The sequence below is a fragment of the Chiloscyllium plagiosum genome, chromosome 19 (genome assembly GCF_004010195.1).
Source record: "Chiloscyllium plagiosum isolate BGI_BamShark_2017 chromosome 19, ASM401019v2, whole genome shotgun sequence".
Classification (NCBI taxonomy): Eukaryota; Metazoa; Chordata; class Chondrichthyes; order Orectolobiformes; family Hemiscylliidae; genus Chiloscyllium; species Chiloscyllium plagiosum.
This window is the reverse complement of record NC_057728.1, coordinates 29,348,105-29,367,305: the sequence shown is the minus strand read 5'-3', so window position 1 is coordinate 29,367,305 and position 19,201 is coordinate 29,348,105. Positions and strand designations below refer to the sequence as shown.

The 19,201-nt window shown below is 39.4% G+C and overlaps 1 protein-coding gene across 2 annotated transcripts in view; it reads right to left on the bottom strand.

Annotated features, from left to right (window-relative positions):
• The window catches only part of LOC122559638 (cat eye syndrome critical region protein 2-like), a 144,723-nt gene that overhangs the window by 87,736 nt on the left and 37,786 nt on the right, over positions 1–19,201 (bottom strand). For both annotated transcript variants that reach the window (XM_043709441.1, XM_043709444.1), the window contains exon 2: positions 3,018–3,112. In XM_043709441.1, coding sequence (XP_043565376.1) covers positions 3,018–3,112 — 95 coding nt within the window. The remainder of the gene's footprint in view (positions 1–3,017; positions 3,113–19,201) is intronic.

Genomic DNA, 19,201 nt, shown 5'->3' with positions numbered 1-19,201 from the left:
GTTTAATTCAGATAAATTCGAGGTGCTGCATTTTGGGAAAGCAAATCTTAGCAGGACTTATACACTTAATGATAAGGTCCTAGGGAGTGTTGCTGAACAAATAGACCTTGGAGTGCAGGTTCATAGCTCCTTGAAAGTGGAGTTGCAGGTAAATAGGATAGTGAAGAAGGTGTTTGGTATGCTTTCCTTTACTGGTCAGAGTATTGAGTACAGGAGTTGGGAGGTCATATTGCGGCTGTACAGGACATTGGTTAGGCTACTGTTGGAATATTGTGTGCAATTCTGGTCTCCTTCCTATTGGAAAGATGTTGTGAAACTTCAAAGGCTTCAGAAAAGATTTACAAGGACGTTGCCAGGGTTAGAGGATTTGAGCTATAGGGAGAGGCTGAACAGGCTGGGGCTGTTTTCCCTGGAGCGTCGGAGGCGGAGGAGTGACCTTATAGAAGTTTACAAAATTATGAGGGGCCTGGATAGGATAAAAAGACAAAGTCTTTTCCCTGGGGTCAGGGAGTCCAGAACTAGAGGGCATAGGTTTAGGGTGAGAGGGGAAAGATATAAAAGAAACCTAAGGAACAACTTTTTCACACAGAGGGTGGTACATGTATGGAATGCGCTGCCAGAGGAAGTGGTGGAGGCTGGTACAATTGCAACATTTAAAAGGCATTTGGATGGGTATATGAATAGGAAGGGTTTGGAGGGATATGGGTCAGGTGCTGGCAGCTGGGACTAGAGTGGGTTGGGATATCTGCTTGGCATGGACAGGTTGGACCGAAGGGTCTGTTTCCATGCTGTGCATCTCTATGACTCTATGAACTAGTATTAAACATACTTTGACAGCTATTGTCAAGGTGGCTGCCAGGAATTTTAAATTTCAGAACATGACAGTTGACTGCTGTGAAAAGGGGGCGTGGCTTGCCATTCTCTGATTGTTCTATACTGTGAAAGAACAGTCAGAATTGAAGTATGTCTGGCATTGCTGAGGGGGACCCAAGTGAAATCTCCCAGAATTGCAGAATTCCTTTCTTTAGTTATTAAAAAAAGGGCCAGAACAGCAATCTGCATGACAGTAAAAAAGCTTGACTTTTTAAAAATAAAGGTATACCCAGTGCTGCTCCTCGGTGCTCTCCTGCAATCTTGGCCGATCCCTTGGCTTTAAGATAATAGTACTGTCAGTGACAAAGTGGGTCAGGAGATTGTAGCTGAATACAACACTGCTGCTGCCAATGGCTCATATTCCTGCAGGCATGTCTAGTTTTGAGTTGAGTTGCTAGATCAGAGTGCTGCCAGCTGAAATTTGACCATTACCAATTGGGGAGGCTTTGGCGTAGCGGGTATTATTGCTGGACAGTCGACCCACAGACCCAGATAATGTCTGGGGATCCAGGTTCGAATCCTGACAGAGCAGATGGTGGAATTTGAATTCGATAAAAATATCAGGAATTAAGAATCTAACGATGACCATGAATCCATTGTTGATTGTCAGAAAAACTCATCTGGTTCACTTGGGAAAGAAACTGCTGTCCTTACCTGATCTGGCCTACATGTGACTCCAGAACCACAGCAATGTGGTTGACTCTTAACTGGGCAATAAATGCTGAATGGCCAGCGATGTCCTCATCCCATGAATGAAGAAAGAAAAAACATTGTCGATGCAGAACAACAAGAGTCAAAAGTTACTTCCAAATTTAAAAAAATGTCCAAAATAGCTTAAGCTCGGAGAAAGAAAAGTTCTTCCTCACATGGTTTGCATCAACACACCAAAAGAAACAGCTTGTAACCCAAAACATCTACATAATCACATTTTTAAAGAAAATTAATTCATAGGGTATGGGTGTCACTGGGCAATATTTGCCCATCCCTAATTATCCAGAAAGCAGTTAAGAGTCCACCGCATTGCTGTGGGTCTGAAGTCATGTGTAGACCAGTCCTTCAAGGACATTAACGAACTAGATGGGCTTTTCTTGACAATCAGCAACAGTTTCATTATCATTAAACTCTCAATTCAGCTTTTTACTGAATTCAAATTCCACCATTGCCATGTTGGCAATCGAACTCGGCTGTTCAAAATTACCTGGGTCTCTAGTTTAATAATCTCGTGATAATATCACTAGGTCATCATCTTCCCCATCACATCAAGGATTACATCCTGCTGCAGGAGAGATAAAGATCTACAGATACTGGATTGCAAATAAATGGGAAAGAAAATCAATCTGAAGACAAGAACAGAAAATAACAGAATCACCCTAAATCCAAGAACTCTGAATAAGAATTATGTACAACTTAAAAGTCGGAATTTCAAAAAAGGAGAAACAGGACATTTACATTGGATTATGCAACATCTGTACCTTAAGGTTGCTCAAATATTGTGTGAATTCAGATTTAAAATTTTGAAAGAATTGACATAAAAGAAGATAAAGTGAAATAAATTGCCAACACACCAATTGAAATCAGAAATGCATATTTAGCTATCGACAATGATTAGGTGCCTATTTACTATTCACTTTGAATTCTTGTGGGAAGTATATATTGCTGAGATTGTGGCTGCAATTACTTGAGATTATTTTAAATATATTCTAAATATGAAAAAAACCTAAGTTTAATGAAATGTTTGATTTGCTAATATTATTCCCCTTTGCAGTACATTTACTTTAAAACTAAGCTTAACTATAGGACTACAAATTCTGGGGCAGCTAATATTATTCAAAATGCATTTTGTGAAAACCCTGATTTCAGGGTTGGCAACCATTACACAAAAGCAATGTGAAAACAAGAGCCACTGAGTTATGGTACTGAAGAAGTCAAATTTCACTATTATATAGTATATCAGGAGTAAATTTATAATGCTTATTTTGAATTGATTAAACCAAACTAAACCTTAAGCAAACATAACTCTTCCTTTGGATTTCAAAATTTTACTTATTTTCCTGACAAATTTGACTAGAAACATCAACAATGGAATGCTTAAGCTACAGCCATTCTCGTACAACTGTAAACAAGAAAAGAATTTTTATACATACGTGATGTCTCTGCGCTGATAGCAGCCTTGAAGCAAACAAGCAATCAGGTCATCAAGAAAGTCAATATCATTTATCAGGAGAGCCTCTTCTAGTTCCTGTTTAAGTGGAAGACAAAAGATATATGAAATTCCGAGCAAGCTAAATTAAAACTTGTCACTTTCATCAAACAAAACAGTGGACGTTTTTCAGTATCGATATCATCCCAGCTAACACAATTGTCAAAATCATGTTTCTGTAACCAAAGTTTCATAACAGACAAGAGACGCAAATAGCACAGAGAAATGATTGAACAGGTTGGTTGTGAAAATTATGCAGGGATTCCAAGAATACCAGACACATCATAACTGGCATCTCAAAACAGCTAAGTTTGTGGTATTTATTTCAAGTTACTAAACAGATTTAGCCATCAGGAACATCAGTTTGTGTTCTTTATGGAAAAGTGGACAACACCTAGGAATGTGATCAACAAAGCACTGATTAAAAAAAAGAGTCTCACATAATAAAATGCTAATTTCACATGTTGTGCCCATATACCTTAAAGATAGGTAAGCATGAAAGCAAGATGGCATAAAGAGGCCACAAAAGGTAGGTTAAGCGAGTTGGCAAATGGAGTCTAATGTGGGAAATACCGAATTGTCTATTTTTGCAAGAATAATAAAAAAAAGCAACATATAGAAACGGTTAGAGACTACTGAACTTAGAAACACAGTTCTAGGAATCCTACTGCATGAATTCTACAAAGCTTGCATGCAAATATACAGTAGTAAGTAATTAGGAAAGCTAATAGAACATTATTGTGCATTGTGAGGGAAATTGAATACAAAAGATTATACATTAGTTCAAATTCCAGTTGAAGTGAGAAGATATCTATTGCATCCATCATATTATACATTTACAGAATTTACAGAGCTGTGGTGATTCCCACCCTCCTATATGACTATGAGATTTGGACTGTCTATAGCAGACACTTCAAGTAGCATCATCAATGATGCCTGCGCAAGATCCTGCAAATCCACTGGGAAGATAGATGCACCAACATCAGCGTCCTTGACTCGGCCAACATTCCCAACTTCAAGGCATTGACCACCCTTGATCAACTAAGTTGGGCTGGGACATGCATGGACAACATGAGACTCCCCAAGCAGATGCTCTACTTGCAGCTTCAAAATGTCAGGCAAGCCCCAAGTGAACAGAGGAAGCGTTTCAGTGATACCCTTAGGCCTCACTGGAAAAGTGCGGCATTCCCACAGACACCTGGGAATTACTGGCCCAAGACTGTCCAAAGTGCAGGAGAAGTATCCGGGAATGCATTGAGCACTTGAGACCTGCCTTTGGGAAAAAGCAGATGAAAACAGTGAAAGGAGTGCGCTGTCACATCAACACCTCAACCATCTCTTCTCACAAGAACTTCTGTCCCAAGTCTAACAGAGCTTGCGGAAGCCGTATCGGTCCATGGAACCACTTACGGACTCACCACGAGATTGGAAGAGAGTCATCTTCATTTGTGAGGGATTGCCAATGATTCGCAGGAAATGGAGGTCAGCGTAAATGGTGTTGACTTTTGCTGTGACTTGGCAAGATTTCTGCCAATGAGAGTCTAAAATCACTAATTGGGAGTTTCCAAAAGGTGGATAAGGAAGAATATCTAGAACAGATTGGATTTTTCCTTTCAGGGTTACAATGGGGTTTTGGTAAGGAATGGAAAGAGTTACAAAATTCCATTCAGTACTTGAATATAGCAGAAATCAAGAATGCTTTGTAGACTCGTTTGTGCGTCTCACATCCCAGAAATCATCACAGCTAGACTTAAACTTCTTTCAAATTTTCAGTAGTCTGCTGTTAAACAGATATCCATATTTCCCTCCAAAATTGACTCAAGAATGATATATCAGCAAATTTAAGCAAAAGTCCCCCACAAAAGGAAGGCAAATCAAGCCTAGAGATATTAATTGTGATAAATTTGTTCAGAACATTTCTTAAACTAATTCCACAGGATTTTGTTTCAAGATCTACCTTAATCCACTAATCCAAAGATAGTAATTCATACACAGTTCAGTTCTAAAACACATCATCCTGTATTGAAACAATATCATTGTTCCTTTACTTTTGTTGGGTCAAGATTCTGGAATTTTCTCCCCAGTAGCTCTAAGTGTGGGCCTAAACCACATACATAGCAGAAGTTAAACAAAGCAGCTAACCAACAATTCTCCAGAACAATTAGGGATGGGCAAAAAATACCACCAAATGGTCACATCCCACACTCTATGTCAACCAATACCATGTGTTCATGTTTATACTTTTCAACTTTTCAAGACAGAATTGCTACTAATATGTCAAATGGACAAAATCAAAATATTAATAGAAATAAATGATATTCAAATCAGGAACATATTGAGAAAAAGAAACAGTGCAATTATTAAAGCATATTAAATGACATCGACCCTTCAATGTTTAGTAGACATAGTTATTAAAGCCAAGAATGGTAATAAACTTCTGTCCCACTTCAAATGAAACATCTCAGTTTTTTTTTCTTGTTACTTGTAACTTTGTTTGAAGTCTTTTGATGGTAATTTCAGGTTACAAATTAGCATTATTGGGTCTTGGTCGAATTTCAAATTTGCTATATGTCTAACATAGAGATTAGATCTCCACATTGTAAAGTTACGCCTCACTAGGATAGCACACTGGAAATCAAGCCATACTAATCCCAGAGCTGACACAAAACAAACATTTGATCAAAGTACACAAAATCCCTAATTTACCTTTGTGGTAGACACAGGTTAACGGAAAACAGACCAAGTTTCTGTACAGGTTGCTCTGCTATAACGTGACAATTGTGTTCCTCCCGTGCTATAGAAAATAAAGTTATAGAAAACTGCTATAGAAAATCGCTATATTTATTTAGTAGAAAGTTTGTATTAACCAAATAGCATCAGCCATTCGTCAATCATGTTATAGCTAATTCATGTTATTGTAATGTGCATTATACCAGAACAACCTGTATTTAACAAGAATTATTATTAATTACAAATAAAAAAAGATTCAAACTACAGATAATCAATTATGAACTGCTCTCATATAACACATGGTTAAAAACTCTAATCCCCTTAAATCCCCCATACACACACAAACAAAAAGAAATGGTGTTATGGAAGTAGAGGATAAATGGGTGAGAATTTCAATAGCACCAGTCCTCTGATTTGATGGAGAGATTCCTTTGGTTTCTTAAATCCTTCAGGTCTTTCATTTGTCCACAAAAAGCACAAGGCAATTGGTTAAGAAGTCATAAAATCTCTGATTTACTGCTTAAAAGGCCACAGCTTACTGGTTGGAGAAAATAAACTGGCTTTCTTCAGGCTTTAGGTATTTCACCGGAGAGACACATCAACTGAGCTTTTTGCAGTCTGAAAGCTTCTGCCACCACTATTAACAGCCACAAGCTATTCAGCTACACAAGAGACAATCAGATGGTTGCTGATGGCTTTTGAAATCTACAACGGGTCACAACTCATCAAACCAATCAGCAACCTGTTATAGCTGAATCTCACTTTGTACATAGACCACCAATGCAGTGTGATCAGTTTATACTTTTCCCCATTATCTGCAAAGCAAGAGTGTGAACGCAAAACAGAGCTACTGAAACTCATCATAGAAGTACAGCAATTCCCTCCGTAGTCATTTGTTGCAAAACAGTTATTTCCTCAGTTCAGTCCACTATAAAAAATAAGTGAAATAAAAATATATGGTCCTCACAACTTGTTTAAATTGGTGACTGACAAGTTAACTTCAGATATATAACATTAACAGGTGAACACACGGTCTAAAATGCAGGAAAATCTTGCTCAATTTCAATTTTATACATAAAAATCACCCATCTTTTTGAAGAATTATACAAATACCTATTTTATATTGGTCCTTTGTAGACCGTAAATTAAAGTTTGCCAGGAGGGACAAATCATCAGCATGAATTTTATTCCAGTCTTCCTCTGTCTCCCTATTTTGCTTTATTAGTTTGATGTGATGGCACAGAGGAAAATTACTGAATTGAGATTCAACAGAACACAAATTTAACCCAGGCGCAAGCCAAGCGCAAAAGTTTGAAAAACTCAGCTTTAGGGAAAAAGAGTATGTGAAATTCAATTTATTACTGCTCAAAAAGTGAAATGACAAGCTTTGGTCCTGTATGTGAGAGCAAGCCATTTTCAATTTTGAATTTCTGTGACTTATTCCCATTGGCAATTATTTTTCCTTTATTAAATATGATACAAAAGGTTTTTTGGAAGAATTAAAGCTAAGCAGTATGTGGCATTCTCACGAGCTAAAATTGGTTAAAAATTTACAAAGATCCTCTGGGAGATAAAGGCAACTTAACAGAAATGGTTCAGATTTTGAGCTTGGACCAACACCACCTCAACTGTAATTCACAGAGATCCTTACATGGCTGAACCCATCAGTCACTCGGCAACAACTACTTTCATCAGCTCGGCAAAAGTCCGTAATTAAAAACTTAACTTCTTCATGTTGTATATTAAATTTTCCTCAAAATGTCAGATATCCAGTATTGGATAAACTATAATTTTAACCTAAGCATTAGATGAGGCTATTATTTATGACCCAGCAAACCTCTGCTCCCTCACCACTGATTCTTTTCCTTGGACATCAGCTCATACAGAAGCCAACTATTTGCAATCATTGTCGCATTTGACCCCAAGTACAGTTTCTGACTACATAGCCTCTCCACATAAAGTTCACTATGACCAATACTATTAGATGGCTTAAGGGAGACAATCAGGCAATCCATTGCTGATACTCTTACCCACGTTCTTTGTTATCTCTAACTAGAACTCTCTTGGCTACACTCCTCCATTCATCAACTTCGGTTCATCTAAAATTCTGCTGTCTGTGTTCTAATCCACACCCAAGTCCAGCTAGGTCCTCTCACACGTTTGTTCTTACTCCCCTAATGCCTCCAATTTAAGATGTTTGTCCTTGCAATCAAAACTATCTGATTTCCGTTAACCCCTCCTACGCTACAACTCTAAATCACCTGCATTCTTTTAATTTTTGCTTCTCATTGCCCAGCCCTTCCTTCCACTAGCAATTTGCAGTCCTCTCAAGCTGTGTTTAGTAAAATCAGACTGTGGATTATATGATTCCCATTTCTCATCAGCAGGAAGTTGTGGTAGTATGGGATGGGTGTGTCAACATGTGGATTGGGACAGGGTGAGGGGGGAAAAGAGAAGAGCTTTGTGCTTGCAGCAGGGAGTCTCAGTTGTTGCACCCTTAGCATCTATCCTTTCTTCTCTTCTCCCAGATTCCTGGAAGATTGTAACCATCTCAGTTTAGTCGGGTTTTCATGCTTAAACTCACCAACCAACCAGTCTCAATTCCTCAGCTATTCATATGGCCTGTATGTTTCACTAATACAAAATCAAAGTCTCTTGTTGATAAATTTGTAATTAATTATTGCCAACTTTCCCCTTAATTACTTTATGCACCATTAATTTTTCTCACGTTGATATTCTCCTGTTTCCTTTCTTGATGGCTTTCTATAGATTGTCCCTCTGCAATTTCTTCCAGGTCTGACAAAGGACCCATATTTGAAATGTTAACTTGTCCATTCTCTCCACCAATGTTGTTTGTCCAACTTGAATGCTTACAACATTGACTCCATTTGTTCCAGGTCTACAAAAGAACACTTCACATGTCATGGTTAAATAAAGAAACATTCCTCTTAGTTGCATGAAACACTGATTACAAGCAATCGAATAAAGGTTAACTCACTTCAAACGTTCCTACTTCATTGTTGGAGGTACCTCGGTGCAAAATGACTGGATTGATACATTTGATAGTTGTGAAAAGTGCCAAATAAAAGAACGTATTATTTTCTAAACTTTATGCTCAGAAGTGTTCACCTCAAGTTCCTACCTCTGACTAAAGTTCTGCTTCAAAAATCCCACACAAACTGACACCATTGCTATGATTTCAGTTAGCATCCCTAACGGATCCCTTCAACTGCTCAGGGTTCTAAAGTGTTCCACAAAGATAACTAGAACAGTGCATTGGATGGGATGAAGGTGCCACTGACAAGACCAGCATTTGTGGCCTACTAAGGGGTCCGCTGGGCAATTACAGAGGGCAGTTAAAAAGCAGACCACATTGCTGCAAGTCTGGAGTCGTATGTGGACCAGGCTGGATAAGGATGGTGGATTTAATTCCCTAAAGGATACAAGTAAACTAGATGGATTTTAGAGTCATAGAGATGTACAGCATGGAAATAGACCCTTTGGTCCAACCGGTCCATGTCGACCAGATATCCCAACTCAATCTAGTCCCACCTGCCAGCACCCGGCCCAGATCCCTCCAAACCCTTCCTATTCATATTTTGTACAACAAATCAATGATTGTTGCTAGTTATGATTATTGAGACTCACGTTTTATGTCCCAGATTTACTAGTTGAATTTAATTTCCATTTGCTGCCATCTTGGAACATGAATCAGTGCTGTCAGGGCATTAGCCTGGATCTCTGCATTACTAGTGCAGAAAAGTTACTGCTAAGTAAACACAAGTTGATCTCAAATCTTTAGAATGGGGTTTCAAACTCAACAGTAATGACAACTACTTGTATTTGTATAGCATCTTTAAAATAGTACAAAATGTCAAAATGCTTGATGTCAGCTTTGAAAAATGGAATTTGGTGCCTTGCAATCTAAGGGGATGTTAGGGCAGAAGACCAAATGCTTGGTCAAAGCAGTAAGCTTCAAGAATCATCTTAACTGATTAAAGAAATGGGAGAATTAGGCATAGAATTCCAGAATTGATAAACCCAGATAGCGAAAACATGGCAGACAACAGTCGATTTATTAAAATCTGAAATGCTCAAGAGGTTGGAATCAGAAGAATGCAGATATCACCTAGGACATTTCAGACATATTATGACATACCTCTGTGGCAGTTGGGATTTGAATATGGACCTTCTGACCAGATGTGGGGGCATTAAAGGGCTCTTGTAGCACTAATAAAGAAGATTAAAGTAAGAGCTTGCTTTGAAACATAGGACACAGGGGTAGGTTAAAGGATCAGAGTCTATAGGGAGAAAGAGGAACAAAGCCTTGAAAGAATTTGAAAATGAGGATGAGAATTGAGGTGGCCTTCTGGTTCAGCGTCTTTGGACTCAGGACGTTCCTAAACGTTCTGCAGTTTTGATGTAGCACCACAGTTGGAGCAGCACGATGGCTCAGTGGTTAGCACTGCTGCCTCATAGCACCAGGGACCTAGGTTCGAATCCAGCCTCGGTCGACTGTGTGGAGTTTGCACATTCTCCCCATGGCTGCACAGGTTTCCTCCGGGTGCTCTGGTTTCCTCCCAAACACCAAAGATGCGCAGATTGGGCAATTTAGGAGTACCAATTCACCTATTGTGTTCTGGGGTGTGTAAGTTAGGTGCATTAGTCAGGGGTTACTGTAGGGGAATGGGTCTGGATAGTTACTCTTCGGACAATCCGTGTGGACTTGTTGGGCTGAAGGGCCTGTTTCTACACTGTAGGGATTCTATGGATCACTCCTGTAATTGCAGGAAATGTGGCATGCAATTAGCTCAACCAGTAGCTCCAACAAACAGCAATGTGATAATGACCAGATAATTGATTTTTGTGATGTAGACTGAGGGACGAAGTTTGGTCAGGACACTGGCATAACTTCCCTGGTCATCTTCTAAATAACACAAAAGAAACTTACATTCAGGCTTTGCAGGCACATAGGGCCTCTGTTTAACATTTCATTCAAAAGATGACAACACTGACAGTGTAACACTTTAGCAGTTCACTACAATGCTGGCCTTGGTTTTTGCATTCAAGCTCTACAATGGGACTTGAGGCACAGATGACAGGGAGAACTCAAATTGAATTCAAGTTGGAAAAACAGGCAGTACACACTGCGGCTTTGAGTGAGAACAATAATTACTCATTAGATGCATTGAAGGAAAACAAATAAGATTGGTAAAAATGTTGAAAGGGAGCAAGATTCCGTGTGGTAGGCCACATTTTGGATGAGCCAGTTTATATGGAGCAGAAGTTTATCGACTGCAAATTATTAAATGTGGGGTTGGAAGGTAATGCTGAAGTTTCATCAGCAGTGGGATTTGATAGCAGTACCTAGGCAGAATACGATCAGCAGAAATGGCCAACCTTGGCTCTCAACCACATTCCTCAAGGCATTTACAGATTTAAAATAAATGCTGATCTTGCTGGTCCACAAAATGATGGCTGAGTTATCCTACATAAGAATAGTGACTTGACTGTTGCAAAGTAAATTTATAAAGTTCCCTCCTCAGCACTTGTGGTTCCTTCTATTGAGAAAACATTTTAGTGCCTCAAACTTTACGAATGAGATGTCAATTGAAAATGGAACCATCAATGTAAATAAAAACTAACCATAGTATCAATATTATAATGGACTAAGTCATAGAAATACAAGATTACTTTTTCTGAGGATGCCATCTTCAGAATGTAGAAAAAGCCTTGTTCATTTTGACCTAGCGGTATCACTTTCAGCAATACAGAATTATATATTATTTACAATTGACAAATTATTTACTATATTGTTTTATCAACAGGATCCAAACGTTGTTGACACATTATGAACAACACCACACATCAGCAGTTGTGGATAATTTACAAATTGTATGCACAATACCCAACACTTCCCTTCAGTCAACTGCATCTGGTTTGGTCTCTAACCGAGACCCAATTTACTTTGCCTTCCTATCTTTTTGTTATGAAGGTGTAAGGGGTACGGTATCTTTAAGAGAGTCGAAAGCTCGCAAGGACTTGGAGAGGCACACAAAGTACTGGAAAATTTACAATGTAACATTTGGTCCAGCTGCTAGCAGTACCTGGGTTGCTACGAGACAAAAACAAATTCAAATTTGGCCAATCAGTTTAAATTATGCACCAAGATACTAAACTCCAATCAAGTTTGTATTTGGTACTTTGACAATATTAAAACCAATGAAATGATCTGATGCTTTCGGGTATAAATATTGAACAAATTAAACAGTTGGGGGAGAACTGCCAAGTCACCAAATTTGCAGACTGCCCACAGAACAGTCCTCTTACAAGGTACCTTTATCTATCAACGACCTATGAAAAAGAAACCCTAAGACGACGACGACTGAGGAAGATACAAAGAGAAGATTCAACAGCTGGCTGGTTTTGAGATTTGAATGTTATGGTAAATCTTAATCAGGGGTTTCATCAGACCAATATTATACAAGGGAAAGTATAAGATAAGTTAGAGAAAGGAGTTGCAAATAGTTGTTAGCTAATTATTCTCTGTTAGAGTTTAAAAAAAAGTTGTTAATTTTTACTTTAAATAGTGACCTTTAGAGGAAAGTTCTGGGCTTCTCGAATTTTCGGAAATTTCAGAAAGGGATAAATCTTTTCTGTGTTGCTGGTTTAAATTAGTTTGTTTCTTGGATTCGGGATTTGAACGGGTTTAGACAGATTTGAATAGATTTGGGGGTCCGAAAAATCCTAGCAGATTTAAAACACTTGCAGGTTAGTATCCTAGATCTTTAAATAAAACATAGGTGAGACAATTTATTTAATTTCAGGTGACTTGTGGCTATCAAATTCAAGGTGAGAGAAATGGCTCTTTAAATTGCTAAAGAGGATTTGAAGATGATTTTCAAATTTGCCAAGAAAGTTTAGAAGGAAAGAAAAAGGCCATACTTTTAGAATTAGCAAAGAAGTTAGATTTGGGTTTAACCAAGGACAAAAGTAAAGCTGAAATTGTAAGGGAGTTACTTAAACACTTAGGTGTGTCAGAGAAACAGACAAGTGCAGTAGAGGTAGAAAATCTTAAATTACAATTGAGGAAAATGGAGTTAGAAGATAAACAAAGAGAGAGAGAAGAGAAAGAGAGGGGAAAAAGAGGGAGAACGTTCTCGGCTGAGTAAAGAGAGAGAAAAGAAAGGGAGCGAGAGAAGAGACAGAGGGGAAAAAGAAAGAAAGGGACAGTTCTTAGCTGAGCAAAAAGAGAGCTTGAACTTGAGAAGTTGCGACTTAGTCAGCAAAGTCAAGTTAACAGGATGAAGATTAAAAGCGATGGTAGTTATATATACAGATATGTCAAAACTCTGCCACATTTTGATGAGAAAGATGTTGAAGCCTTCTATATTTCATTTGAAAAATTAGCTAGACAGATGGAGTGATCTGAGGATTTAAGGGAAAAGCCAATTCAGATTAAACTGGTAGGCAGAGCTAGTGGTGAGGTATTTGCCGCGCTGTCAGATGAGGCATCAAGAGATTATGAAGAGATCAAACAGGCTATTTTAAGTGATTATGAATTGGTAACAGAAGCATCTAGACAGCAGTTCAGAAACACAAAGAAGGAATCAGGTCACACTTATGTTGAGAACGAAAGAATTAAACACAGATAGATGGGTAGATAGAGGGGTCTGTGATTTAAAAATAGATAAGACTTTAGAGGCTACAAGAGATTATTCTGCTGGAGGAATTTAATTTCCAGAGATAGTAAAAATTCACGTGCAGGAACAGAAAGTTCAGGAAGTGAGAAGGGCAACAGAATTAGTTGATGAATATATTTTGGTGTATAAGACAAGCTTCCGGCCAGAATTTCATCCTGTGAGGGATAGAAATTGAGAGAAGGGGAGATCCTACACTACAAAAGCAAGAGTAAAGTAAGAGTTTACCACAGGTTAAAAAGGAAGCCCAAGAGGGTGGAAAGCCTCAGGTGTTTCCACGGTGGTAAAGTGGGACACATAAACTCAGTGCTGGTCATTAAAGGAAGGTACTGTGGGAAAAGAAGCTAAAAGAAGGTCGCATTACTGAAGGTAGTAAAGAAGAGCAGAGGAGTGCAGTAAAGTACTCAGCTTAGGCAGGGGCTGGGAATGGAGTTGGTACCTGATCTCTACAAAGAATTTGCCTCTGTGGGTAAAGTTTACTCAGAAAAAACGGGGAGAAGAACAAGTAGTTATAATTTTGAGAGATACAAGATCTAACCAGTCGCTAATAGTAAGGGATGAGCGAATATGCACTCTTTTTGATTTATTACCTGAGAGTGTGGTAACTTGTGGGATAGATGGACAGAAATTTAGCATTCCCCTAAGAAAGATCAGGTGGGAGTGCCAACTCAAGACTGGAGAAGTTACAGTGGGAGTGATTGACAGAGTGTCAGTTCCAGGAATTCAGTTTGTTATTGGGAATGATTTGGCAGGATCCAAGGTAGAAGTGGAGAATCCCAAGGAAGACCAAGAAACTGAGGAGCTAAAACAGAAATATCCTGGTATTTTCCTAGATTGTGTAGTAACCAGATCCCACTATCATAAGTCACAGCATGAAGCTAAAAGTAAAGGTTCATTTGACGTAATGGAGCAGGAAAAACCTGAACAGGCAGAGGGTCAGGCAGATATATTTAGTCCTGAAAGGCTAAAGGACTTGCAACAGCAAGTCAAGATGATAAAAGATATATACGTGGATGTGTACTCCGAAAAGGATGTAGAGAATATTCTGGAGGGTTATTATCTGAAAGATAACATCCTAAGACGGAAATGGAGACCACGGCAGGTTACTACAAAGGAGAAATGGGCCAAAGTGCACCAGATTGTGTTGCTGGTAGCATACAGGCAGGAAGTGTTACGGGTAGCACATGAACTACCTGGAGGTGGTCAGCTAGGGGTACAAAAGACTCAGGCTAAGGTACAAAGACATTTTTATTGGCCTGGAATGCACAAGGATGTGGTTAACTTTTGCCATACATGTCATACATGCCAAACAGTAGGTAAGTCATAGGCTGTAATAAACCCAGCACCTTTGTTGCCAATTCCCGCATTTGAAGAACCTTTCACACGGGTAATAAATGATTGTGTAGGTCGCCTCCAGAGAACTAGGGGAGAGAAAGAACGGGAGAAACAGGCCCCACAAAGTGAGGAATTAAATCCAGATGATGTGGATTTTGATGTGCCTCAAAATAGATTTTAAAATGAAGAAGTCCTTGAGGAGTGGGATAGGTTAGTAAACTATCTGTCTCTGGAACAGAGAAGACAGTTGGAAGATTTGTTACTGCAGTGTAAGGACATATGTAAGAATCAGATGGGGAGGACTAATGCTATTGTACATGAAGTAGACTTAAGGAGTACTGCTTCAATAAAACAACACCCCTATCGGCTTAATCCTTTTAAAGCCAGACAGGTCAAGAAGGAGGTGGAGGCCATGCACTACAACAATATCATCAAACCCAACCAGAGCGAGTGGAGTTCGCCGATCGTCTTAGTTCCCAGACGTGGGTTATTGGAAGGTCAACACCTTTACAAAATTGGACTCATATCCAATTCCTCAATTGAAGGACCGTATCAAGAAAGTCAGACAAGCCAGTTACATCACCAAGTTGGACTTACTGCGTGGTTACTGGCAGATACCTTTATCAGAGATGCCAAAATAAATTTCTGTGTTTGTAACCCCAAATGGGCTGTATAAATTCAAAGTGATGCCCTTTAGAATGAAGAACCCACCCACCACATTCCAAAGACTCATGAACATAGTTGTGGCTGGGTTAACAAACTGTGCAGTCTACTTGGACAATGGAATGATCTTTACTAATCCTGGAAAGATCACATGGTACAGTTGGCAGAGCTCTTTGAATGACCATGAAAAGCAAAACTGGTAATAACCTTAAATAAAACCGAATTCATGAAAGCAGACATGCTTGGGACATAACATTGATCATGGAAGGTTGTCGCCATGGAACACAAAGACTAAGGCCATTGAGGAATTTCCATGACCAACTTCGAAGAAAGAGGGGCTTCGATTCTTAGGACTCAGCCAATTCAATTGGAAGTTTGTTCCAAACTTCAGCAGTGTCGTGGCACCGTTAACCGATTTGCTGAAGAAGAACACAAAGTTTTGGTGTTGGAGGTATTTGACCATTTGAAAGCCATAATAACCACCAAACTAGTTTTAGCTACACCAAACTTTTCAAAACCTTTTAAAGTCGCCATCGATGCTCGTGACATAGGAGTTGGAGCTGCAATGCTACAGGATGATAAGGATGGGATTGAACTGCCAGTTGATTACTTTTCAAAGAAGCTCAACATCCACCGGAGGAAATACTCCATGATCGAGAAAACTATTGAGTTTGGTACTAGCCTTACAACATTTTAATGTGTATGTTACAAACAATGTGGCGGAGACGCTTATGTGCACAGATCACAATCCTCTTATATTCTTAGAATACTTCAATGACAAGAATATGAGACAATTCATTGGAGTCTTATGTTGCAGACTTTCAACTTAAAAATCGTACATGTTGTGAGTCATAAGAATGTAACCACAGATGCATTATCGTGAATTTAACTGATAAAGTATAGATAAGATACATCTATCCAATTATATATTATATTTATCTTAATATTGTGGGAAGATGTTAAGGTGAACAAGAAAACAACATAAAAACGGCTACCATAAAATGAAACCATATCAGTTATACAAATTAATTGATATTGACAAATGTGACCCAAATACAATTGAATATAATTAGTTTGAGGTTCAGGCAAGAGACATTCCACCTGCCCAATCAAATGACATGCCCATCAGCTGATGAACTACATTTGCTAACAACCATATTAAGTCAATATTGTAAATGGTTCTTACTTTCAGACGAGGTGATAAATTGAGGCCCATTTGCTTGCACGGGTGGATACAATAAAATGTACTGTGGTATTTCACAAAAGAGGGAGTTATCCATGGCATCTTGACCAATACTGAATGAACATTATTTTAAAAACAGTCACCTGGCCGTTATTACATTTCTGTTTTTAGAATACAACTCAAACAGCAAACCCCTATGTTCTTTTCAAGTTACAAAAGTACTTCATTGGATGCAAAATATTGGATGGCCATGGAAATGTACCATAAAAAAGTAAATCTTTCTTTTTATTTTTTTCTTCAGGTGTGGCCTCTACTTTAAATCTACTGTCATTACCCCATTCCTCAAAAAATCCTTAAATAATAAGAAATAGAAACAATTTGACCCCTCAAGCCTAATTCTGCCATTCAATAGGATCATGGCTGATTGGACATTCCTCGTGTCCTCTTTCCTGCCCTTCCCCCTTAAACACTTGATTCGCCTATTAACCCAATGACTCCGCAGACTTCATTTCCAATGTCCAATTCCATTCACATTTTTTCCAGAATCCATGTTTAAATCCCTCCAATTTGGTTTCCAGCCCTACCAAAGTAGATCTCAAAGTCACAAACAACACTGTGACTGTAACAAACTTTTTATCCTCAGCCTTTCTGCAAACTTTAACAACACTGGCCATTCGATTCTTTCCTCTTTCCACTGTTGTAAAGTTGATTTGAATGGCTCTCATCTGGTTCTGCACTTACCTGTCATACCACAGCGAGATAATCATTGTAAGGGCTTTGCTTCTTGCTTCTGCAATGTCATCCCAGATGTCTTTCATCTATTCTTGTCACCCTCAGACTTGCCCCTTATGTGCAACCCCCAGGTCATCTCCTCTGCCCTGAAGCCCTTCAACCATGTACTGCAACAGACTCACTATCACAGCCTACCTGCCAATCTCCCTTCCCACCTATCCGCTCCACCCTCCCCTCTGACCACCCTAGAGGGTCCCTGCCTCCATTCATGATGAAGGGCTTTTGCCCGAAATGTCGATTTTCTTGCTCCTCAGATGCCGCCTGACCTGCTGTGCTTTTCCAGCACCACTCAGATCTAAACTCTGGTTTCTAGCATCTGCAGTCCTCACTTATGCCTTATGTTCTGCCGCTCAGTATCATCATCCAAATACATGGCATTATAGTTTTCACATGTATGCTTACGATGCCTAACTCTACCTCACCATCACCTTTCTTGATTCTTCTGCTGCTGCCAGAGGAATCTTGATCAAACTGCTTATCCAACATCCAATAGTCAGTCATGAAGTCTGATATCTGACATACTGATGAGCAGAAAAATTCCTTGGACTAAATATCAGGAAGATTGAAGCCATTGCTTGTGCAACATCTCTAATCTCAGTTTCTTAGTGCCTACTCCACACCTCTCCCCCTCAGGGTCCGAAATTAAATTAATCCGTTTGTAGACTTGGTGTCGTATCTCATCTTGGAATGAGCTTTCAATTTCATATTCATGATATCACTAAAGACCATCTACTTCCATTCATAGAGCATCACTTGACTTCACACATTTCAGCTGATCACCTGCTGGTGTATGGGTTGAATTTGATTAGGAATTACCTTAAAGGTAGACATGATGGACTGAATGGTCTCCTTCTGTGCTGTAAGAATTCTGTGACTCTGTGAAGCATCAATTTTGGAAGGTTTCATGGAATGCTTTTGGTCATTATATTTAATGGGGTTTCTCATGCTCTCTTCTTAAAGTTGCCTCATTACCTTTGCACCCCTCTCATTGTATTGTCGCTTTAACCACAGGTAGAAGCACATTCTTGCCAGGACGTTCAAGGATTCCCAACACCAGTGTTATATTTAAAACAAAGCCATACACCAGATCAGATGCTTCCAGTTTGGAGTTACCCTATTCTTATTTGCTCCAGACATGGCAGACTGAGGGAAATTGACACCCTACTTTGTTGGACAGCGACCTGAAACTCCACTCCTGGTGATGGGGTGGTGCAGATTAGGGCCATCCTCTTCACCAGGACCAACTAAGGAGGCCATAACATCAGACCCTGCCAGCCTAGTCCAAGGTTGCCACCTAGGTCAGCGTGGGATCCCTGATTCAGAAGAATGCCCAGTAATGATACAAGGAGGTCAATTACATTGTCTGATCCTTGAAGGTGCCATCATTATCTCACTATCATTACTGCACCTACCTCTCACCAAGGTTCATGTTCTGCCACTGTCACTATTGTATGCAGCAGATTCCCTCACATTCTCACCAACGCATTCCCCTAGCCTATTATCCCTGCATGGCCTCTGCAGTGCCTACTCACACACTTGGAACAACTCACCATTCTCCTCTACCTGTGCCAGCACCTTTCATTGCACTGAATTCCTTACTGAGAGAGAGAGAGAGAGAGAGTGAGAGAGAGAGAGTGAGAGAGAGAGAGAGAGAGAGAGAGTGTGAGAGAGAGAGAGTGTGTGAGAGAGAGAGTGTGTGAGAGAGAGAGTGTGTGAGAGAGAGAG